The 18,651-nt window shown below is 42.8% G+C and overlaps 2 protein-coding genes and 1 non-coding gene across 3 annotated transcripts; all 3 read left to right on the top strand.

Moving 5' to 3' along the window:
• The first annotated feature begins 841 nt into the window (after nt 1-841).
• On the top strand, nt 842-6,202 carry LOC149314956 (prospero homeobox protein 2-like). Its single transcript, XM_089523162.1, has 3 exons — nt 842-1,119; nt 3,489-3,592; nt 4,593-6,202. Exon 3 carries the CDS (start codon nt 4,703-4,705, stop codon nt 6,200-6,202), a length of 1,500 nt encoding a protein of 499 aa, XP_089379288.1. The 5' UTR covers nt 842-1,119; nt 3,489-3,592; nt 4,593-4,702.
• A 2,530-nt stretch (nt 6,203-8,732) lies between these two features.
• On the top strand, nt 8,733-12,086 carry LOC149314955 (prospero homeobox protein 2-like). The gene is made up of 3 exons (XM_089522218.1): nt 8,733-8,834; nt 10,341-10,535; nt 11,235-12,086. Exons 1-3 carry the CDS (start codon nt 8,772-8,774, stop codon nt 11,412-11,414), a joined length of 438 nt encoding a protein of 145 aa, XP_089378344.1. The 5' UTR covers nt 8,733-8,771; the 3' UTR covers nt 11,415-12,086.
• A 5,876-nt stretch (nt 12,087-17,962) lies between these two features.
• LOC149314954 (U1 spliceosomal RNA) lies at nt 17,963-18,118 on the top strand. Its single transcript, XR_016281191.1, has one exon. It is a non-coding gene; the product is annotated as a U1 spliceosomal RNA (small nuclear RNA).
• Nucleotides 18,119-18,651: the final 533 nt, after the last annotated feature.

Genomic DNA, 18,651 nt, shown 5'->3' with positions numbered 1-18,651 from the left:
GCCCTTTAAGAGATTTTGGACTTCAGCTCCCAGAAACCTCAGCCATGATGGCCAATAGTCTGGGATTCTGGGAGCTGAAGTCCAAAATCCCTTAAAGAGCACAGTTTGAGGACCACTGGTTTAGGGGTATGGAATTCTGGGAGTGGTAGTTTGTTGTAGCACCAGAGCTCATCCCACACCCTTGAGCCATGGCAGTCAAAGTGGGTTATTTCTGCAGTGTGGATGGACTCTTGGTGTCCAGAGTCATAGAGTCCAATGCTCAAACCACTACACCACACTGGCATTAAATGTCATCATTTAATGCGCTCACAGGCTGCTACCACACTGCAGAATTAAAGCAGTTGGACACCACTTTAACTGCCCTGGCTCCATGCTACAGAATCTCCTGATTTGTTTGATCTGTTTCCCGCCAATGCAATCCTGATATGAAATTTCATCGCCCACATTACATTCAGAAGGCACTTGAACGTACTGTGCTTGACCTCAAAGGTTAGCCATGTTAGTCTGTAGAATCAGTACGTGGAGAGATCTTGTACAGTACCTTTGAGACTATCTTCCTCCTCTTTCAACCTTCCTTGGAAATATGTTAGTCTCAAACATGCTGCAAAATCTCTCTACGTACTTGACTTCAGTGAGACTAGACACAAAGGAGACTTAGAAGTGGTTTGAGAAGGGAATGGATAGTTCTTGATGTGTAAACTCATCCCATATCTTCCTCAGCAAAGTTTTTATATTGTTCTCAAAGCTGCAAAATTAAACAGGAGTTAGACAAGAGTTAAATAAACAAACATAAAATACCTCCTTTCCTCACTCAAATATCAGACGTATTGGATGTTTCAGACTTCCTGTGCTCTGGAACTATCCAAGGGGAATTTATTTAAAGGGAACTTGACCTCTGCATCTCTCTGTCTGCATATTCATGGTCTTCCTCAAGCTGGTTGGCTGCTTTTGGCCACCCACACATCCCCCTCTGACTCTGAGGCAGTAGTGCGGGCATTAAAGGGGTCTTGAATGACAGCAACACTGATCCAGGGCCTCTTTCCTAATTCAACAGAAGACTCCACATGCTTTGAAAGTACATGGTAGCACCACTTTGCTTGCGTACCCATGGCACCCAAGGTGAGTGTTCTCTCTCCTTGAACACAAGCAAAGAAGAATCCTTACGGTCAGTACTGAATAATTCATCTGCAGGGAGATTTTGTGCTGAAAGGAACTATTTATTGATGATTAACTAGCAAATTTGTAGAAGATACCTATTTGCTTGTTGTGTTTTCTAATATTGTACATTCTCTTTTTAAATTCTTTCTAATTACAATGTGGAATTACATAAAAGTACTTCCAATAATTTTGATAGTGTCTTATTTATTATCCTTCCTTTGTCCTAATAAAGGGTCTAAGGCTGCTTAGGGTAAAAAAGATGGTTAAGAGAGTTAGGGACTACCAATTTGATGTATGGCTCAGGAGGATTTGGGGACTGCATGATTCATGTACACATATTCTGTGGATATCTTTTTCTGGGCTATCTTTTATGGAGAAGATACCTGATAAATAAGGCTGTGAACTTTAAAACCTTGTGTTATGTATTTTCAGCTTTTTGACTGGCCAAATAAAAGTATCACCACAATGTGTTTTTTGGATTTTTCTATTTTGTTGCATGGCCACCGCTCTGGATATATACTTCTTGGAAAGTTGCTTGTAGAAGTTGTGCAAAAGACAATGGACTTAGCAATATAAATTTAATATCCCTTCTGCCATTGCCGTTCTAGCCTATTATCATCATACTCACATTAGTCTGTCACTGTTAGCAGAGACACAATATGCTCTAAAACAACATTTCAAAATTTTCTAAGACTTTCAGTTTTGGAAAGAGGACAATTTTGAGAAAATGATGGTGTGAGTGATGTGGACAAATCTTTAGACTAAAGTTTGAAGAAAATGGGGAATTTTAATTAGGGGAGGTAAGGATTAAAGACAGAAATATATTGAATGGCTGCCCTTCAATTTTAGTGCCAGAGGTAGAAGCTCCAAAGCAGCAACCCCACCCACTATGGTTTTACTAAAAAATGTGAAACATATTATAAATGGAAGTTTATGCTAGCTGCCTATCTTATTATAATAAAGCTAAGGTATGTGTAATTGAAATTGACATTTATTAATTGCCTGTCTTTTCATGTCTTCTTCCCCTTCCATTCCTTTGTTGTGTCTAATTTCTTGCAAGTGCTTCCAGATGATGCTTATCTCCTAGGATCACCCGGCCACACTAACAGAATTTGATGGGAGACATAGTTGTTCTCACCTTTTATTTGTAAATTCAGCTTTGAAGAGTGTGCTTTTGGACCATATGACCGTGCTGTCTGGGACATCCTGGTAGTAGTACTATAGTCCAAAACCCAGCTTTCCCCCACTATCCTTTCAATTGGTAGCACTTGGAGTCCTCTGTATTGAAGCACTATGTAAAACCCCTTGAGACAGGGAACTTTAACTGTATTTATAAAACACCATATGAATAGATAACACTAGAATATGATTGGCTGATTGATTGATTGATGAGTGGAAACCACAAAGAGTTCTGCTGTGCTCTTGTATCAAGTCCCATTCATTTTAATGGAACTTCCACAAAGTAATTTCACTAGTCTTCTACTCTGCTTCTACTAGGGAGCTTATCAGACAAGGGGAATTGGAAGTATAATCCGATGGCAATCTGAATGCAATCATGGGGTTTAATGTCATTGTGTGATAACCCACTACACACAAATTCAGGCAATGGGAAGTCAGTCCGAATGCAATCATGTGGTTTCACATTATTGCGTGATAGACTGCCACATGCAAATTCAGACAATGGCATGCTATTTCCAGGCAATAAGGAGCCAGTTCGAATGCAATGCGTATTCACGTAACTGCGCGAAACTAGTGACTTTAAGTGAATGCGTTTTGGCCCCACTTTCTTTTCATTTGAATTTAAGAGAAATTCTTCCCATTTGATAAACTCCTAGGAGCTAGTCTTTTGCTCTGACACTATTGATGGTGCTCAGAATCTACCACGTGAAGTGACTACTTTTGTTTGTTGCAGCAGAACTCGCTCTGTGAAAAAGCAGGCAAAATAATATTAGGGAGTTTATCAAATGGGAGGAATTTCTCTTAAATTCGAACTGGCTCCCCATTGCCTGGAAATAGCATGCCATTGCCTGAATTTGCGTGTGGCAGTCTATCACGCAATAACGTGAAACCACATGATTGCATTCGGACTGACTTCCCATTGCCCGAATTTGTGTGTAGTGGGTTATCACGCAATAACGTTAAATCCCAGATTGCGTTCAGATTGCCATTGGATTATACTTCCAATTCCCCTTGTCTGATAAACTCCTAGGAAGAAGAAAGGGAAGGAATCTACTGCCCACTATGCATGCTGAAAAAAGGATAGGATGCTGAGATTTGAGAAAAGGATGGGTTTTGATTAAATCTTAGGCAATTCTTTTTTTTTTTTTAAGAACATTTCAGCAAGCCATTGGTTGATTCTAAAAAGGCTTCTAGCTCTACCAATCAAAAGGCATTGCACGCTTGTTCTCCTTCCTTCCGTAGTGGATTTTCTGTGGTAAGAAAATAAAAATTGAAAAATGAAAATTTTGAAAACAGGGAGGTAACAAATGTAAAACAACAATATTTGGACCACTTTTTAAATTTTATGAACTGTGCAGGGCAATAGCATATTAAAGGCTTTTGTGAGGAGAGCACAGTCAATTATGTGAAGTAGTAGAACCTGTTCTTTTCAGACTCCTTTCTCAATAGAATGTACTGGATTGACTAATGAGGAGAATACTAATTCTTTTTTGTCCTTGCTATTCTTTGAATTTACTTCTTTCCCAGCTGGCTACACTAACAAAACCAAAAATGTCAAACTGCACTATAACTCTTTATAAAAACTATATAGATTAAGAAGTGTGTTGCTTCCACAATATGGCTAAGCCACTATGATTTTACTTGAATTGCCATGTTTCTATCCAATCAAATCCTAGGATTTGCAGTTTATGGAGGGGCATTTATTATTTGACAGAGCACTCGAACACTTCACAAGACTCGAAAAATGCAGGATTCCATAAAAAGCAGCCACTGTTTCTCTCCCCCTCCCCCCATACATACATACACATATATATTTGTCTGGTGTTAAAGTTTTATTGTTTTCCTTAGCTGTCATGTCCCATTAGATATTAATTAAGCCTGGGGGCAGGCAGGAACAATTTTGACTTATTGATCTGTAAGACCAATAGAAGCAGCTTTTCCCAATGTGTAATTCTCTGGAGGTTACAACCACCATCAAATCCAGCATTAAGGGTGTCAGATTGGTATGTTCTAAATTTCTCCTTTCTGAAGAGTGGATTATAATTGTTTGAAATTATAATGTAAAACCTTGAAGTCAATTGTAAAATGTCACCTTTCCAATGCTATATTTTTGTGACTTCTGGATACCAGAGTTTCCTCTCCCCCCCCCCCCCTAGATAAATGGTTATATTTGAACAGAAAGAGTTGTTTTCTTGAAAAGTGAAGGCTAATAATTTGGCTAATTATTTTAAAACTTTTTTTCTTTGCTGCTCTAGATTTCTTACCTATCAGAAGTATAAAACACCCCTGCATTTCTGGTCTCAAAATCATGGATTGTGGCCAAATCCCAATCTTATTACCTAAATAAATCCTACTGTTATGTTGGATGCCAATTCATAATCTCAAAGGCGAAAAAGACATGAATGAAAACACTCTCTCCAACCTATATAATTATAACCCCAGTTCTGGATATATAGATGAACAGAAAGGAGAGCTTTGTGTTGAAAGAGACAATTTATTTTTTTCTGCTTCTTACTATGCAGCCATAATATCATACCTCCTTAGGCATCCAGAAGCTAACTGTGAGTTGGATCCAAAATGTCGTCTTCCCTCTTCACAGAAAACTGAACTGCTGTTGCAAAGCGGCAGGGATGGTGCCTCTTCTAGGGAAACCTCATCCTTGGCACCATTACCTACTTATGTCTTGAGTGACTCTAGTCAGTTCCATCATGATCACTTACAAGCTAAGAGAGCTAGGGTTGAAAATATTATACAGGGAATGAACATCATGCCAAACCCAAGAGGGCCTTGTACTTTAGGGAAAGAACAGTGCCATGCTGATGAAGCAAAGAAGGGCTACCGAGATAATAAGAGAAAGCAGAAACCTCTTCAGCAGCCAAGGCAGACCTCTTTCGGAGGACCAGGTGGAAACAGCATCCAGTCAGAAGAATACTACCAGCTGAAAAAACAACTCCACGTTTTGCAACATCAGCTGAAGCAACTTCAAGAAAGGTTCTTCCAGCCTTGTGATCTCCATATTTCGAGTCTGAGTCAAGAGAACATGAGGAGAAAAATGGACACACTGAAGGAAACATTTGGACAAAGTCTTGACAACAGTAATTGTGCTGTTATAAATGACCAACAAAGAGATAATTTCCAAAGAAATATCCCTGTGATGAGAGGCCCTGAATTGTCAGGGAAAATGGATTCACATATTCCAACTTCAGAAGAAAGAACACTTTCAGATATATTAAAACAGGAGTTAATCCAGGGGGTGACACAGGCTGTGGACTCTGTTTTGAAAAAGGTTTTGTCTAAATCACCAAGCCTCCAGTCCCAGTTGTCCACTGGCTCCCCAGAGAGAGTATCTTCTACTGGAAGAGAATGTATAGGTCCTAGAGAAAATCTATCGTGGAAATGGCTTTCAAATATCTCTTCTAATGAAGGTTCAGCATCCACAATCAGAGGGAAATCTCCTGTCTTTCCTACTTCTTCCATGTACTCAAAACCTGAAAGAAAATCCTGCCAAGTGCTACATGGGAATTACCCCTTAACCATGGCCTCCTCTGAAGTCCAAGAAAATGGCTTTCTTAGTCAAATGCTAGTGTGTGGTTCAGATGGCCGTTGGGGCAGTCCAACTCCAACAATGGCCTCTTTCCAAGAGCCACAACAACAAATCAAACTGAAGTCATCTGTCATGAGACAGCAACAATATCCAACATCTTGTAAATCTCTGGAAACAGAAACACTGGCCTCTCTTTCAGCTCCAAAGGCAGGGTTGGCTGAAATGTGTGCTCTGATGGATGGCGTGTACTTCCCTTCAAAACATATATCCTTTAGTAGTAATAGTAGTAGTTGTTGTTGTGTGCCTTCAAGTCATTTCTGACTTATGGCTACTCTAAGGTGAACCTATCATGGCGGTTTCTTGGCAAATTTCTCCAGAGGGGATTTGCCACTGCCTTCCTCTAAAGCTGAGAGGATGTGATTTGCCCTAGGTCACCCTCCTTTAGAGGCCCTCCTATATATTCAGCATTTAGAGTAGGGGTGAAAAACTTGTGGCTCTCCAGGATTTTTGAACTGAAGCAATTCCTGGTCCTAGTCAATGTAGCCAGTGATGAGGAATGATGGTGGCTATAGTCCAACAACACCCAGAGAGGCAGAAATGGTCCATTCCGGATTTAGATCCTCAACCATGTATGGTTATTCTGTGCTGACTTCTCATACAGCGAGTGTAGGGAAAATTTGGCTTTCCAAATATTTTGGCCTCCAACATTGGTCCTTCCCAACCTGGCCAATGGTAAAGAATGGTGCAAACTGTGGTTCAGCAGTGGGCCTCTGTCATGTTAACAGGCAAGATAAAATACTAATCTCACCATTAGCTAGAGATTCTGAATTAAACATTGACTATAAATGTGTAGCAAAACCTCAGTGGTCATTTTGACAACAATTAAAAAAACCCCCAATGCTGCTTTGAAAAAAACCAATTTATAATGGGGAAGTGTTGGGCAGGGGTGGAATGAGTAGGTAGAGATGTCTTGCCTCTTTCTGCTGTTCCACAACTATAAGGGGCAACGTGGAAGGGAAATGAGAGTGATGGCATTGCAGTAGGGAAGGAGTAGGTGGGAAAAGGTTAAGTACTCTTCCCAGAGTTTGAGAAAGCTAGTGGGACTATAACTCTCAGAATCCCGCAGTCAACACAGCCATTGTGAGTTACAGTCCCAAAACAATAACATTTCCAAGCTCTCCCCTTCCCTGAGCCAGATGATCTTATCCCAGTCACCTTTTATCTCACACAAGTAACCACTACCACTTTCATTACTTGCTTTGGAAGGTGATGCTTAATTCTATTTTAAATTACAATGACTATGTGTCTGGACTTTTGGTTTCTAGTATCTGAAGTCTCTTTTACACTACACATGCATACTGCTATGATTCCACATCAGCTGCCATGGCAACATCCTATGGAATTCTGGAATTTTCAATTTAGGAATATTTCGAATTCTCAACCAGAGAATTCACCAAACTGCAAATCCCAGGATTCCATAGGCTAGTGCTATAGCAGTTACAATGGAATCATAGTGTTATAATTGTGTAGTGTCAAGGGCCCTTACTGATTCTCCTCATTGCAGTTAATAAGCAAGCAACCTATGCTGTACAGGACCTAAATACCCTAAAGGTACCAAATCCCACCTGATCTAGGAAGCTTAGCAGGGTCCGCCCTGGTTAGTACTTAGATGGGAGTCCACCAACAAATACCAAGTGCTGTAGGGTATATTTCAGAGGAAGGAACTGTGGTAAAACCACAGCTGAGTATTTGTTGCCTAAGAAAAATACCATGAAATTCATGGGGTTGCTATATGCTGACAATTGAAGATAGACAGACACAACCTATACTGTGCCAATTTATCTTCTGAATAAAGTGTACATTTCTTCATGAGTTCTGGATAAGACATGTAGGAATGTTTATCCCAAAGAACTGTGTAACAGTAGAGTTAGGAAGACTGTTCTTTGCAAAGGTATTTAAATAAATCGATCCGAAGGGGGAAACGGGATATATATATAAAATTTATTATTATTATTATTATTATTGTTGTTGTTGTTGTTGTTGTTGTTGTTGTTATTATTGTATCATTACATGTCACTCTGATTTAAGACAGTTAAGACAGTGACATACTGAATGAAGGGGAACAAGATGCTTCTCCATACCAAAGACTGTCATGTTGTGACCTTGACAGAAAACTGCACCTTTAAGAGCTACACAGAATGGTAAATTCTGCAAAGTGCAGCTTCTTCCATTTTTGCAAAGCTGTGATGGAAAGAGCCAAAACTACTCAGATGTAGCATTCTGTGCAATTTCTTTATAGAACAATAATGATTTTAAAGGGAAGAAGAACAAATGGTACTAATGAATAGTGTTATTCCTGGAGAGGATTACTAGACAGCTTTTGCCCCATGGGTCCCTAGATGTTGGCCCCCAAAGTCCTGCCCCTATGACAACCTTGCATAGCAAAAGAAAGGCCCAGGAGCTATATTCGGCAGTTAGGTTTTCTAGCATGAATATGGGATGAGGGTCTTGTAACTTTAAACCTTAACAAGAAGTTCATGGAGCAGTATGAAGTACCATAGCAGGATGAAAATGTGGTTGTCCTCTCTCACCCTCCGAGTCTGGACTTTCAGCCGCAGCCATCCCCTCACAGCATGGTTCTTTCCTCCCAGGTGGAGAGCAAGACGAAGAAGAGGACAGATGCCCTTATTCTGCTTAATGAAATTTTATCTGTTAAGGATGAAAGTTACAGGATCCCTGCCTTGTATCCAAGCTGGAAACCCTATCAGCAACATAGGATCTTGTGCTAATCTAGTTTAAGTTGGCTACAGGAAAGGCAAGTGATTTTCCCTTGACTCTAGATTACATTCAGGAAGCTTTGACACCTGGCCATTTGAAAAAGGCTAAGTTGATGTTCTTCTTCTCTCGGTACCCTACATCATCTCTGCTGAAAGCCTACTTCCTAGATGTCCAGGTAAAATTTTTCTGCTTCATAGAATCATATCAGCATGTGTGCATGTCAGTGTGTAGTAAAGAAAACAGGTTTACACTGTACTACTTGTGCTTATCATGTTAGTGTCCAGCCTAGTCTATTATTTAGATCAGATGTGTTAAATTAATGTGTGTGTGTGTGATACCTTGATTCCATCTCTGATGGAGAAAAGTGGGACATAAATAATCAAAATAAACATAATAATCAGCACTAACAAGGATTAATACTCTCTTGTTTGGGTTGAATCAAACATACACAAACATGCTGGCCATCAGACACCACCCACTATTGTTATTAGAGCAAGGCCTTTACGTAGGCCAGCCAAAAGGTCATACGAGTGTCCAAGAATTCCAGTTCTGCAGAACTCTATTAGGCTAGCTTGGGAAAACAAAGTTGGGTGGGGGAAGAGGAAAAAAGCTGGCTGATGCTGAAGCCATAGCTATCTGCATTTAATCAGATGTGGGCTTTAGTTGCAAAGATTCAAATTAGGACTCAAAAACCCCGCACTTCTTGCATGAAGGACGTTAACACCAGAAATCTTAAGGGACAGTTGATGGAATGTTAGTGACCCCTGGTGACAGTCTGCAGCCACCTTTTCCTGTGTTTTGACACCTTAAACTTTTAATTTAAAAACAAATTTATTGTGGCATGATGTTTTGGGGATTGGAATTCACCTCATCAGAGGTTTGTTGCTGTTGATGTTGTGTGCCTTCAAATTTTTTCTGACTTATGGTGACCCTGAGGTGACCCAATCATGTTTTTTTTTTTGGGGGGGGGTTGGTGCAAGTTTCTTCAGAGGGGGTTTGCCATTGCCATGCTCTGAAGCTGAGAGAGTGTGACTTACCCAAGAACCATGAGAATGACTGGGGCCACATTATCAAGGCTGCAGCTCATCCAATTGACTCCTCCCTCGCCTTCCTATGAGACGAAGGTGAGAGGAGGAATAAAGCTGTGCGCACTCAGCTGGTACTGTGAAATCTGGTGGAGTCCTAACATTAGGATTCATTTCATAGAATCATAGAATCATAGAGTTGGAAGAGACCACTAGGGCCATCCAGTCCAACCCCCTGCCATCCAGGAAATCCAAATCAAAGCATCCCTGACAGATGGCCATCCAGCCTCTGTTTAAAGACCTCCAAGGAAGGAGACTCCACTACACTCCGAGGGAGTGCATTCCACTGTCGAACAGCCCTTACTGTCAGGAAGTTCCTCCTAATGTTGAGGTGGAATCTCTTTTCCTGTAGCTTGCATCCATTGTTCCGGGTCCTGTTCTCTGGGGCAGCAGAAAACAAGCTTGCTCCCTCTTCAACATGACATCCTTTCAAATATTTAAACAGGGCTATCATATCACCTCTTAACCTTCTTTTCTCCAGGCTAAACATCCCCAGCTCTGGCTTCAGAGTTCACATTGTTCCAATTTTCCTTCTCAGACAGTGAAATTGGGGGAGAATGTACCCTATAACACTTCATTACATGCTGTTTCCACAGTTCTCCCGCTGTATCACTTCTCAGCTTATCAAGTGGTTTAGCAACTTCCGTGAATTTTATTACATTCAGATGGAAAGGTTTGCCAGGCAAGCCCTCTTGGAAGGTGTCACTGATCCCAATAACCTCATTGTGACCAGAGATTCAGAACTCTTCCGGATCCTCAACGTGCACTACAACAAAGGGAATGATTTTGAGGTGAGCCTACCCTTAGCAAGTGTTTCTCATTTTAGGGGATGTGCCTTATTCTGAGAATATGGCCTCTATTTTAGAACAGCTCTCTGTGACATAAAGTGTGCCTTGTTATTTCAGGACACTAGAATTAAAAAGAACACTGTGGAAAGAAAAGGCATCAGAGTCTATTCGCACCAGAGTAACACGTTTGTGTCTGTAATATGGTGATATGACATACTCCAAGTGTATGTGAATGATGGAGGGGATTGTTCCACAGCAGCATCTTAAACCACATTTCAAACCTTTATGTATGTTGTTGCCAAACTTTAAGCCCCAATTGAATAGGTTAATTGGCTGGAATTTTGTTAGTGGCTTGTGCTGGTATAATCCTGTCATATAAGCATTAGTACTTTCAAATGTATTGTGGGAGGAACCATCCAGTGTCTGTCTTAAAACATTTTAACAACTTAGACCAACCAAAAGAGCAGGTTGCTTAAGGTAAACAGTAAGTAGTTCTATTCTTAGTTAGAAGAGCAAATTTAATGTTCTGCTTGTTCAGAACCTACACCCTGTAAGGCAGACAGTACTCTCTGGGGTATAGATAGACTCTCGGGTGCTTCAGTATCCTGTTTTTGTCCTGTGAAGATCCACCCCTACATGCAGATGCCAAGTGGAGCAATGGTATAGTCATACCCCTAACTTCCTTATTCTCTTTCTTGGCAGGTTCCTCATGCTTTCCTGGATGTTGCCAGTCTGACCCTTCAGGAGTTCTTTAATGCAGTCAGGGAAGGAAAGGACTCAGACCCTTCCTGGAAAAAACCAATTTACAAAATAATTTCTAAACTGGATAGTGAGATCCCAAATGCATTTAAATCTTCCAGTTGCCCCAAGGAATTAATCTAAGGTTAATGTGCTATTATCACAGTGCCTGGCATGCAACTGTGACATAGTGCAGTCCTGTGAGACAAGAATGGTCAGAATCAAGGTGAAGCATCTGCTGCATACCTATTTCCTGACCACGATCCAGTGTAATACGGGGAAACTTGAATTCAGAGAAAGAACCTAGTGCCATCCATATTCCTAATACTTTATGGAGTAAAATCCACTATGACGTTTCTGGGCAATGGCAGGGACCTCATATTTTCTCTCTGCTGCCTCTCAGTGGCCACTATATTGCTGTTATCAAACAGTCCAAATTCTCCTTCATTCATTTATATAGCTGGACCTGTTGAGCTAAGCTAAACTGTGGCCTTGCAGTTTCTTGTTCTAGCAAAAGTCTGGTATGGCCAAGTCTCAGAGAGAGCAGTGGAATTAAGTATACCATTAGGCATAAAGCTGCATATTTTCTTGAGAATAAGTTTCACTCAATTGAACAAATATTTCCTAGCACTGTCTGTTTGACTCATTTCAGTGGAATTTTGGCATGTGTAATGCAATGCTGAATTTCACCCAATGTTTTTAATTGGAATCACTCTGGAGCACACTAGGCATAATCACATATCCATGGAAAATTAATGTCATTGTAAAAGAGGGTCAGTTTCCTGGGTCCTACACGTGAAAAAATAAGCTTTTGAAGCCCAGCTCTACTTTTGCTTTGTGTAAGCTTCAGAAACAAAACAGTGAAGCTGTAAATAAGGATCTGTAAACAATTTCAGTTCCAAAGTGTTGAATGTGCAATTCCAGAAAAAATGTGAGTGACCTGCTGCCTCATTGTACATATGCATGGCTATTCCTATGTATAGGGTATGTTGTGGAACTTAGTTGTGGTTAAACATATGCAAGGCTGCAACCCTTAAGTAATTTTGGAATGCTTTTAATTTGAATGTAGCTTCTTCTTAAATGCTTTTTTATAAGTTTACAACCAGACAGGACTTTGGGTGTGTTGCCATGTCTGAGGGAGAATCTTTGAGCACACTTCCTCCACTTTTCCAAGACTTGCTGTCAGTGCCCTCTGAGCCCACTGAAACATCTAAGTCTATCCATTACAAGGAAAAATGGTTTGGTGTTCTATTTTGGTCTCAAGATTTAGAAGTAGCTAATTTACCTTAGTTCAGGCTTCTTAAATTGCATAGTGTGTGTGTGTATGTGTGTGTGTGTGTATGTGCCAGTGTGCGCCTTCACGTCACCTGCAAACTTATGGCAATCCCCTTAAACTTCATAGTTTTCTTAGGTAAGATGGCTGTGACAATTCCTTCCTCTGAAATATCGCCTACAGCACCTGGTATTCATTGGCACACTCCCATCCAAGTAATAACCAGAGCTGAAACCACTTAACTTCTAAGATCATACAAGATCTGGTGCCTTCAGGGTATTTGGTCCTCAAATTGTATGCACAGTGGGTTAGATCCAGAATCTGTCTCAAGCAGAGGGAAGGACACTGAATACAGTTTCTAATTTCATACACTGCAACTGTCCCAACTTGGCAGGGACAGTTCCGACTAATCCTCTGACATTCTTCTTTTCACCTGCTTTTAAAATGTCTCCGTTTATTTCTCCTCCTGTCCTCAGTTTACTTCAAGTACTACAAACAGAGAACAAATAGCAAAAGTAATTTGTACTCAATTAACTCTGCAGGGAGGAGAAGGTGGGAATCCTGTCCTTCCCAGTATACTCTCCAAACTTGTGTGTTCTTCCTTAGTTTTGCCATAATGACCACACTCTGATGTGGTTGGCTACATGTGTACCAGTTTTCATCTGTGAAATGTTGGGAGGGGGGTATATGATCTAGACAAGGGATTTTGTTAGCCAAATGCAAATTGTAATCTTTGTTGATTCACACACACCCCGTCACTTTTCAATTCTTCATAGCCTCACCCACTGGAGGTCTAAGGGAATTTTCTAGAAATATATATATATATATATATATATATATCTGTAATGTTTATTTTCCCTCATTTTCTGTCACTGGCAGGGTGAACTCTGCTGAGTGGATGTTCCTCTCAGTGGAGAAGGTTCTGGATCCAACCCCGTATGTGCACTTTATCATGTCATAAGCAAGGTTTACTAGACAAAGACATGAGATAATCTGAATTGTAGTGAAGTTAGGGAGAAATAAAAAGAAATGCAAAACAGTTTACTTGACCTTTCTTCTTAATCTTATAGTTACAGATTGCTACTTTTTGGTTATGGGTCTACCCAGGCAGTTAGTAAAGTTTAGCCAGTTCACTCTGTGTGCAGCTGACCCTCCATAACTGCAGTGTTAACTTTTACAGTGTGATTCTGCTGGAAGGGGACCATACAGATGATACTGGAGAACCTAGAGATTCCTGGAGCAGACACTTCTCTAGGCATTTTTAGGTCCTCCATTGTGATTCTATGGTCACGTTCTGGCTGATGTTGACCAATGAGTTGCCCTGGTGGACCTCGAGATTTCTAGATGTACTCAATGTACTCCTGGTCACTGCTGAAAGATGGACCACTACTGAAAGATAGACGAATCCTGGGGTACTCCCAAATTGCAAGCCTGCAGAGAAGTGTATCCCCGTCTAACACAGGCTGAATCCCAATTCCAAGAGATGTCTTTTGATTCACCAGGAGCACATCTGTCTTGTCTGGACTAAGCTTCAATTTATTCACCTCATCCAGTCTGTAACAGCTGTCAGGCACTGGTTTAGCACAGGATCAGCTTCCTTGGAAGTAGATGAAAAGGTGTAATACAGCTGGGAATCGTCAGCATACTGGTGACATCTGACCTCAAAACCTGAGACAACCTCTCCCAGTCATTTCATGTAGATGTTAACATAGGGGACAAGACTGAACCCTGAGGTTCTGGCCAAGGAAGCAAACAGGAATCCCCCAGCACCACCCCTTGAGAATGCCCCTCCAGGAAAGTACAAAGCCACTATAGAACATTACCTCCAAGCCCCTACCCAGTGAGACACCTCAAAAGAAACCATGATCAGTGGTACTGAAAGTCATCCAGAGGTGCAGAAGAACCAGCAGGGACACACATACCCTGTCCAGTTCCTGGAGTAGGTCATCAAACAGGGTGACCAAAATTGCCTCAGGCCTGAAAATTAACTGAAATGGATAACATGTCTCATCAAGGAACTTTTGGAGTTGAGAAGCCACCACATGTTGCAATACCTTCCCCAAAAATGGGTTGTTGGAGACTGGCCTGTAATCATCCAGTGCAGTGGGTTCCAGGTCAGTTTTTTTTTCAAAAGAGGCCATTTGACAGTCTTCTTCAGGCATTGGGATCCTACCAATACGCTAGGAAGAGCAAGGCTCTAATATACATAGCAAGGCTCTAATTAACCTTTCTAAGGATCCTGTCCACATCCTTGGGCTGCACAAACTGAAAAATATCCATCAACGCTGGAAATACAGGGGTCAAGATTCCATCCACCAGACCTGTATCAACTCTGGTGTCCAACTCTGAGCAAATCTGAGAATAATTTTATCTGTGAGTGGTGGACAAATTCTTCCTAGTGTCCAGTTGAGTGCTTTAAATTCTTATTTGGGTCAGATAATTTGTAATAGATCCCTAACCACTCAAAGGCAGCTCCACTGAACAGTTCTGTGACAATGCAGTTACGTTAGACAAAAAAGACTTTTTTTGCTGATTGCTCCACCAAGGGTCTTCAAATAGATTTTAGCCTGTTTTTGGCTAGACCCACACTGAGTTTTCTGCCACTGTTGCTCTAGTCTCTGTACTACTCATTTCATTGCTGCCAGCTCCTTAGAAAACCAGGGTTTAGTGTCACTCTGTGAGATGGGACTGCCGTGGTCACTTCCCCATCCCAGAGATCAACCAAGGCTTCAAGAGGGGGCCAAAACAGATGCCCCCCCCACTCCTTTGAACGCCTGGTTAGGGTCACGGCCACCACATGCCACAGATATCCCCAACCCAGCTTTTTGCCAGCAGCAGCATAAAAAGAAGGGGAAATCTATCTTCTTGTTGTGCTTTCAAGTGTTTCTGGATTATAGTGACCCTAGAGTGGACCTATGAGGGGTGGTTCTCAACAAGATTTGTGCAGAGCAGGTTTGCCTTTGCCTTCCCCTGAGGCTGAGAGAGTGTGCCTTGCCCAAGGCCAAGTGGGTTTCAATGGTCGTGCCAGGATTGTGGCACGCTGATCCACAGTGTCCTAGTCAATCAGTGAAACCAGTACACCACACTGGCTTTCTATACCCATCACCCAAATATATGCTCCAGCTAAGGAGGCAGAAGAGACTGAAAGATTATGTTCTGGAGCAGTGGTCCCCAAACTGCTCTTTAAGGGATTTTGGACTTCAGCTCCCAGAATCCCACACTTTTGGCCAGCTGGCTGAGGCTTCTGGGAGCTGAAGTCCAAATCTCTGAAAGGGCCTAGTTTGGGGACCACTGTAGTCTGTGGAGAAACTGTGGAGTGTGTTTTCTTGGAGATCAGTGAGGGTGAGAGAGAACAGGCTGCTCAGTGGTCCCCAAACTGTGCCATTTAAAGAAATTATGGGACTTCATTTCCCAGAAGCCTCAGCCATGTTGGCCAATAGCCTGGGATTCTGGGCGCTGAAGTCCACAATCCCTTAAAGTGCACCACTGCCTGAGTCTGAGAGAAAAAAATGACCGCCATTTTAGGTCAGCCTCCCTCTGACAGAGAGAGAGAGAGAGAGAGAGAGAGAGAGAGAACAGGAAGTGAGAAGCAGCCAATGAGAAGGCGGGACAGCCCTTATATGCAGATGAGTCGCCGCAGGGCATTGTGGGAGGATAGAAAAGGGGCTCCCCAGGAACTTGATGTCGCCGGTGGAAGGTAACCCTCATTCCACGGTTATGGGAGGTTGGGGTCTTTTCTCCAGAGGGGCAAGGAAGGAGTAGCGGGATGTAGTCGTTGCCCACCGTGGCTTAGAGTGTAGTGGGCGCAGGTGGGGTCTGGAGCTTGGCAAAGTCAGGTTCATGCTTACTTGGCAAGGAAAATATCATGTTCAAGTAGCAAGTTCTTTGAGGGCATTGCTCTCTAGGAAAAGCACTCATAAGCTGACTGTGTGCCTTCAAACCGGTACAAATGTAGGACAAATCCTGGTAATGTGGAGATACAAGCAATTAAAAAACTGCCTGCTTCTTAGGCATGCTCAAAATGGAGGGTGGCGTTTTGACATTCTCCCCGCATAGAAGTTTGGGATGTAGCTTTGTGTGGTGGACTAGGACTCTGGAGACCAGGGTTCATTTCCTTGCCTACTGAGTGACCTCAAGCACAAGCAAGTCACACTCTCTCAGCCTCCAAAGCAGAAAGCCCTGGCAAACCTCCTCTGAACAAACCTTCCTATTCCTAACTGCCCTCCAACGGCTGGAGCGCGGCAATGCTTCCTTCTCCTCCTCGGTTTTGTTGTGGGGCCTCAGTTCGCTGCCTTGCGTGTTCAGTGCGCACACTCCATGCTCAATGGAGGAGCAGAGGCTGAAGCTCTGCCTCTTCTTGAGGCTGTCCAATTGCGCCTCCACTGGTCCCTGGTCTTGGAGCACGTGTGGCGAACGCGCAAGGCAGCAAGGAGGTGAGGCAGGGCGAGCGAGACTCAGGCGCATAGCAAAAGAAAGGCCCAGGAGCTATATTCGGCAGTTAGGTTTTCTAGCATGAATATGGGATGAGGGTCTTGTAACTTTAAACCTTAACAAGAAGTTCATGGAGCAGTATGAAGTACCATAGCAGGATGAAAATGTGGTTGTCCTCTCTCACCCTCCGAGTCTGGACTTTCAGCCGCAGCCATCCCCTCACAGCATGGTTCTTTCCTCCCAGGTGGAGAGCAAGACGAAGAAGAGGACAGATGCCCTTATTCTGCTTAATGAAATTTTATCTGTTAAGGATGAAAGTTACAGGATCCCTGCCTTGTATCCAAGCTGGAAACCCTATCAGCAACATAGGATCTTGTGCTAATCTAGTTTAAGTTGGCTACAGGAAAGGCAAGTGATTTTCCCTTGACTCTAGGTTGGGCCTAGTTTGGGGACCACTGTAGTCTGTGGAGAAACTGTGGAGTATGACCAGGCTGCTCAGTAGTCTCCAAACTGTACCCTTTAAGAAATTGTGGGACTTTCTCCCAGAAGCCTCAGCCATGTTGGTGAATAGCGAGGGATTCTGGGAGCTGAGGTCCACAATCCCTTAAAGCGCACCACTGCCTGAGTCTGAGAGTATAATGAGCACCATCTTAGGTCAGCCTCCCTCTGAGTGAGAGAGAGAGAGAGAGAGAGAGAGAGAGAGAGAGAGAGAGAGAGTGGGGGGAGGAAGTGAGAAGCAGCCAATGAGAAGGTGGGACAGCCCTTATATGCAGATGAGTTGCTGCAGAGCATTGTGGGAGGATAGAAAAGGGGCTCCCCAGGAACTTGAGGTCGCCGGGGGAAGGTAACCCTCATTCCACGGTTATGGGAGGTTGGGGGTCTTTTCTCCAGAGGGGCAAGGAAGGAATAGTGGGATGTAGTCGTTGCCCACCATGGCTTAGAGTGTAGTGGGCGCAGGTGGAGTCTGGGGCTTGGCAGCCTGTTGCTGATACTTACCTGGCAAAGGAGATACCTTGATCAAATTGGAGGCTCTCTCAGGGTGAGGCTTTCCTATTGCACTCTGGGAAGGCTGATCTCTGTGAGTTTTGAAACTCGGCTGCAGAATTTGTGGTAGGAGGGGGTTCTGCGTGTGTGTTTACCCCTGGCTTTCTGGTTGGAAAATTAGGCATTGGTATTGTGGGGGGTGGTATGGAAAACCTTTCTGCTCCAGTTCTGCTGCTCTACTATGACTGTTCTGGCTGCCTTCTGTTGCATTCTGGGACTTGTAGTTCATTGAGGCCTAAGTGCTCTCTGGCTGAGAATTCTAAATGCCTCCTCTTCCCTTAAACTGCAAATCCCAGAATGCAACAGGAACCAGTTAAAGTGGAATAGCAGTGCTATATAGCATAGGCGCTTTACAGAGTACCCAAAAAGGGTGCTGTGCCGGCGCCCGTATTTGCTGCACCAGGGAACCGCACTGGACAAACCACGCGGTTCCCCGGTGCAGCAAAAAGAATCCGCAAAAAGCGGGTCCTTTTTGCGGAGTGGAAATGACGTCACAAGGCGCCAATGGCGCACTTGTGGCATTATTTCCGCGCTGTGACGTGCAGACGCTAAGCGTCTGCTACGTCACAATGGCGGTGCCCATGTAGAATGGGCGCTGCCATTTTGTATGAGCTCGGCACATACTAGGGTTGG

The sequence above is a fragment of the Sceloporus occidentalis genome, unplaced genomic scaffold (assembly GCF_023333645.1).
Source record: "Sceloporus occidentalis isolate IW3139 unplaced genomic scaffold, rSceOcc1.0.p SCAF_4, whole genome shotgun sequence".
Taxonomy (NCBI): domain Eukaryota; kingdom Metazoa; phylum Chordata; class Lepidosauria; order Squamata; family Phrynosomatidae; genus Sceloporus; species Sceloporus occidentalis.
Note: the sequence above shows the minus strand (reverse complement) of the source record. Positions and strands in the feature narration are given on the sequence as shown.

Excerpts from the sequence above, each read along its gene's own strand:
- LOC149314955 (XM_089522218.1), top strand. The coding sequence starts at position 8,772 with ATGTTCTTCTTCTCTCGGTACCCTACATCATCTCTGCTGAAAGCCTAC. Across the intron at positions 8,835-10,340 it reads CCTACTTCCTAGATGTCCAG|TTCTCCCGCTGTATCACTTC; the intron begins GTAAAATTTTTC and ends CTGTTTCCACAG. Across the intron at positions 10,536-11,234 it reads ACAAAGGGAATGATTTTGAG|GTTCCTCATGCTTTCCTGGA; the intron begins GTGAGCCTACCC and ends CTTTCTTGGCAG.
- LOC149314956 (XM_089523162.1), top strand. The coding sequence starts at position 4,703 with ATGCCAATTCATAATCTCAAAGGCGAAAAAGACATGAATGAAAACACT.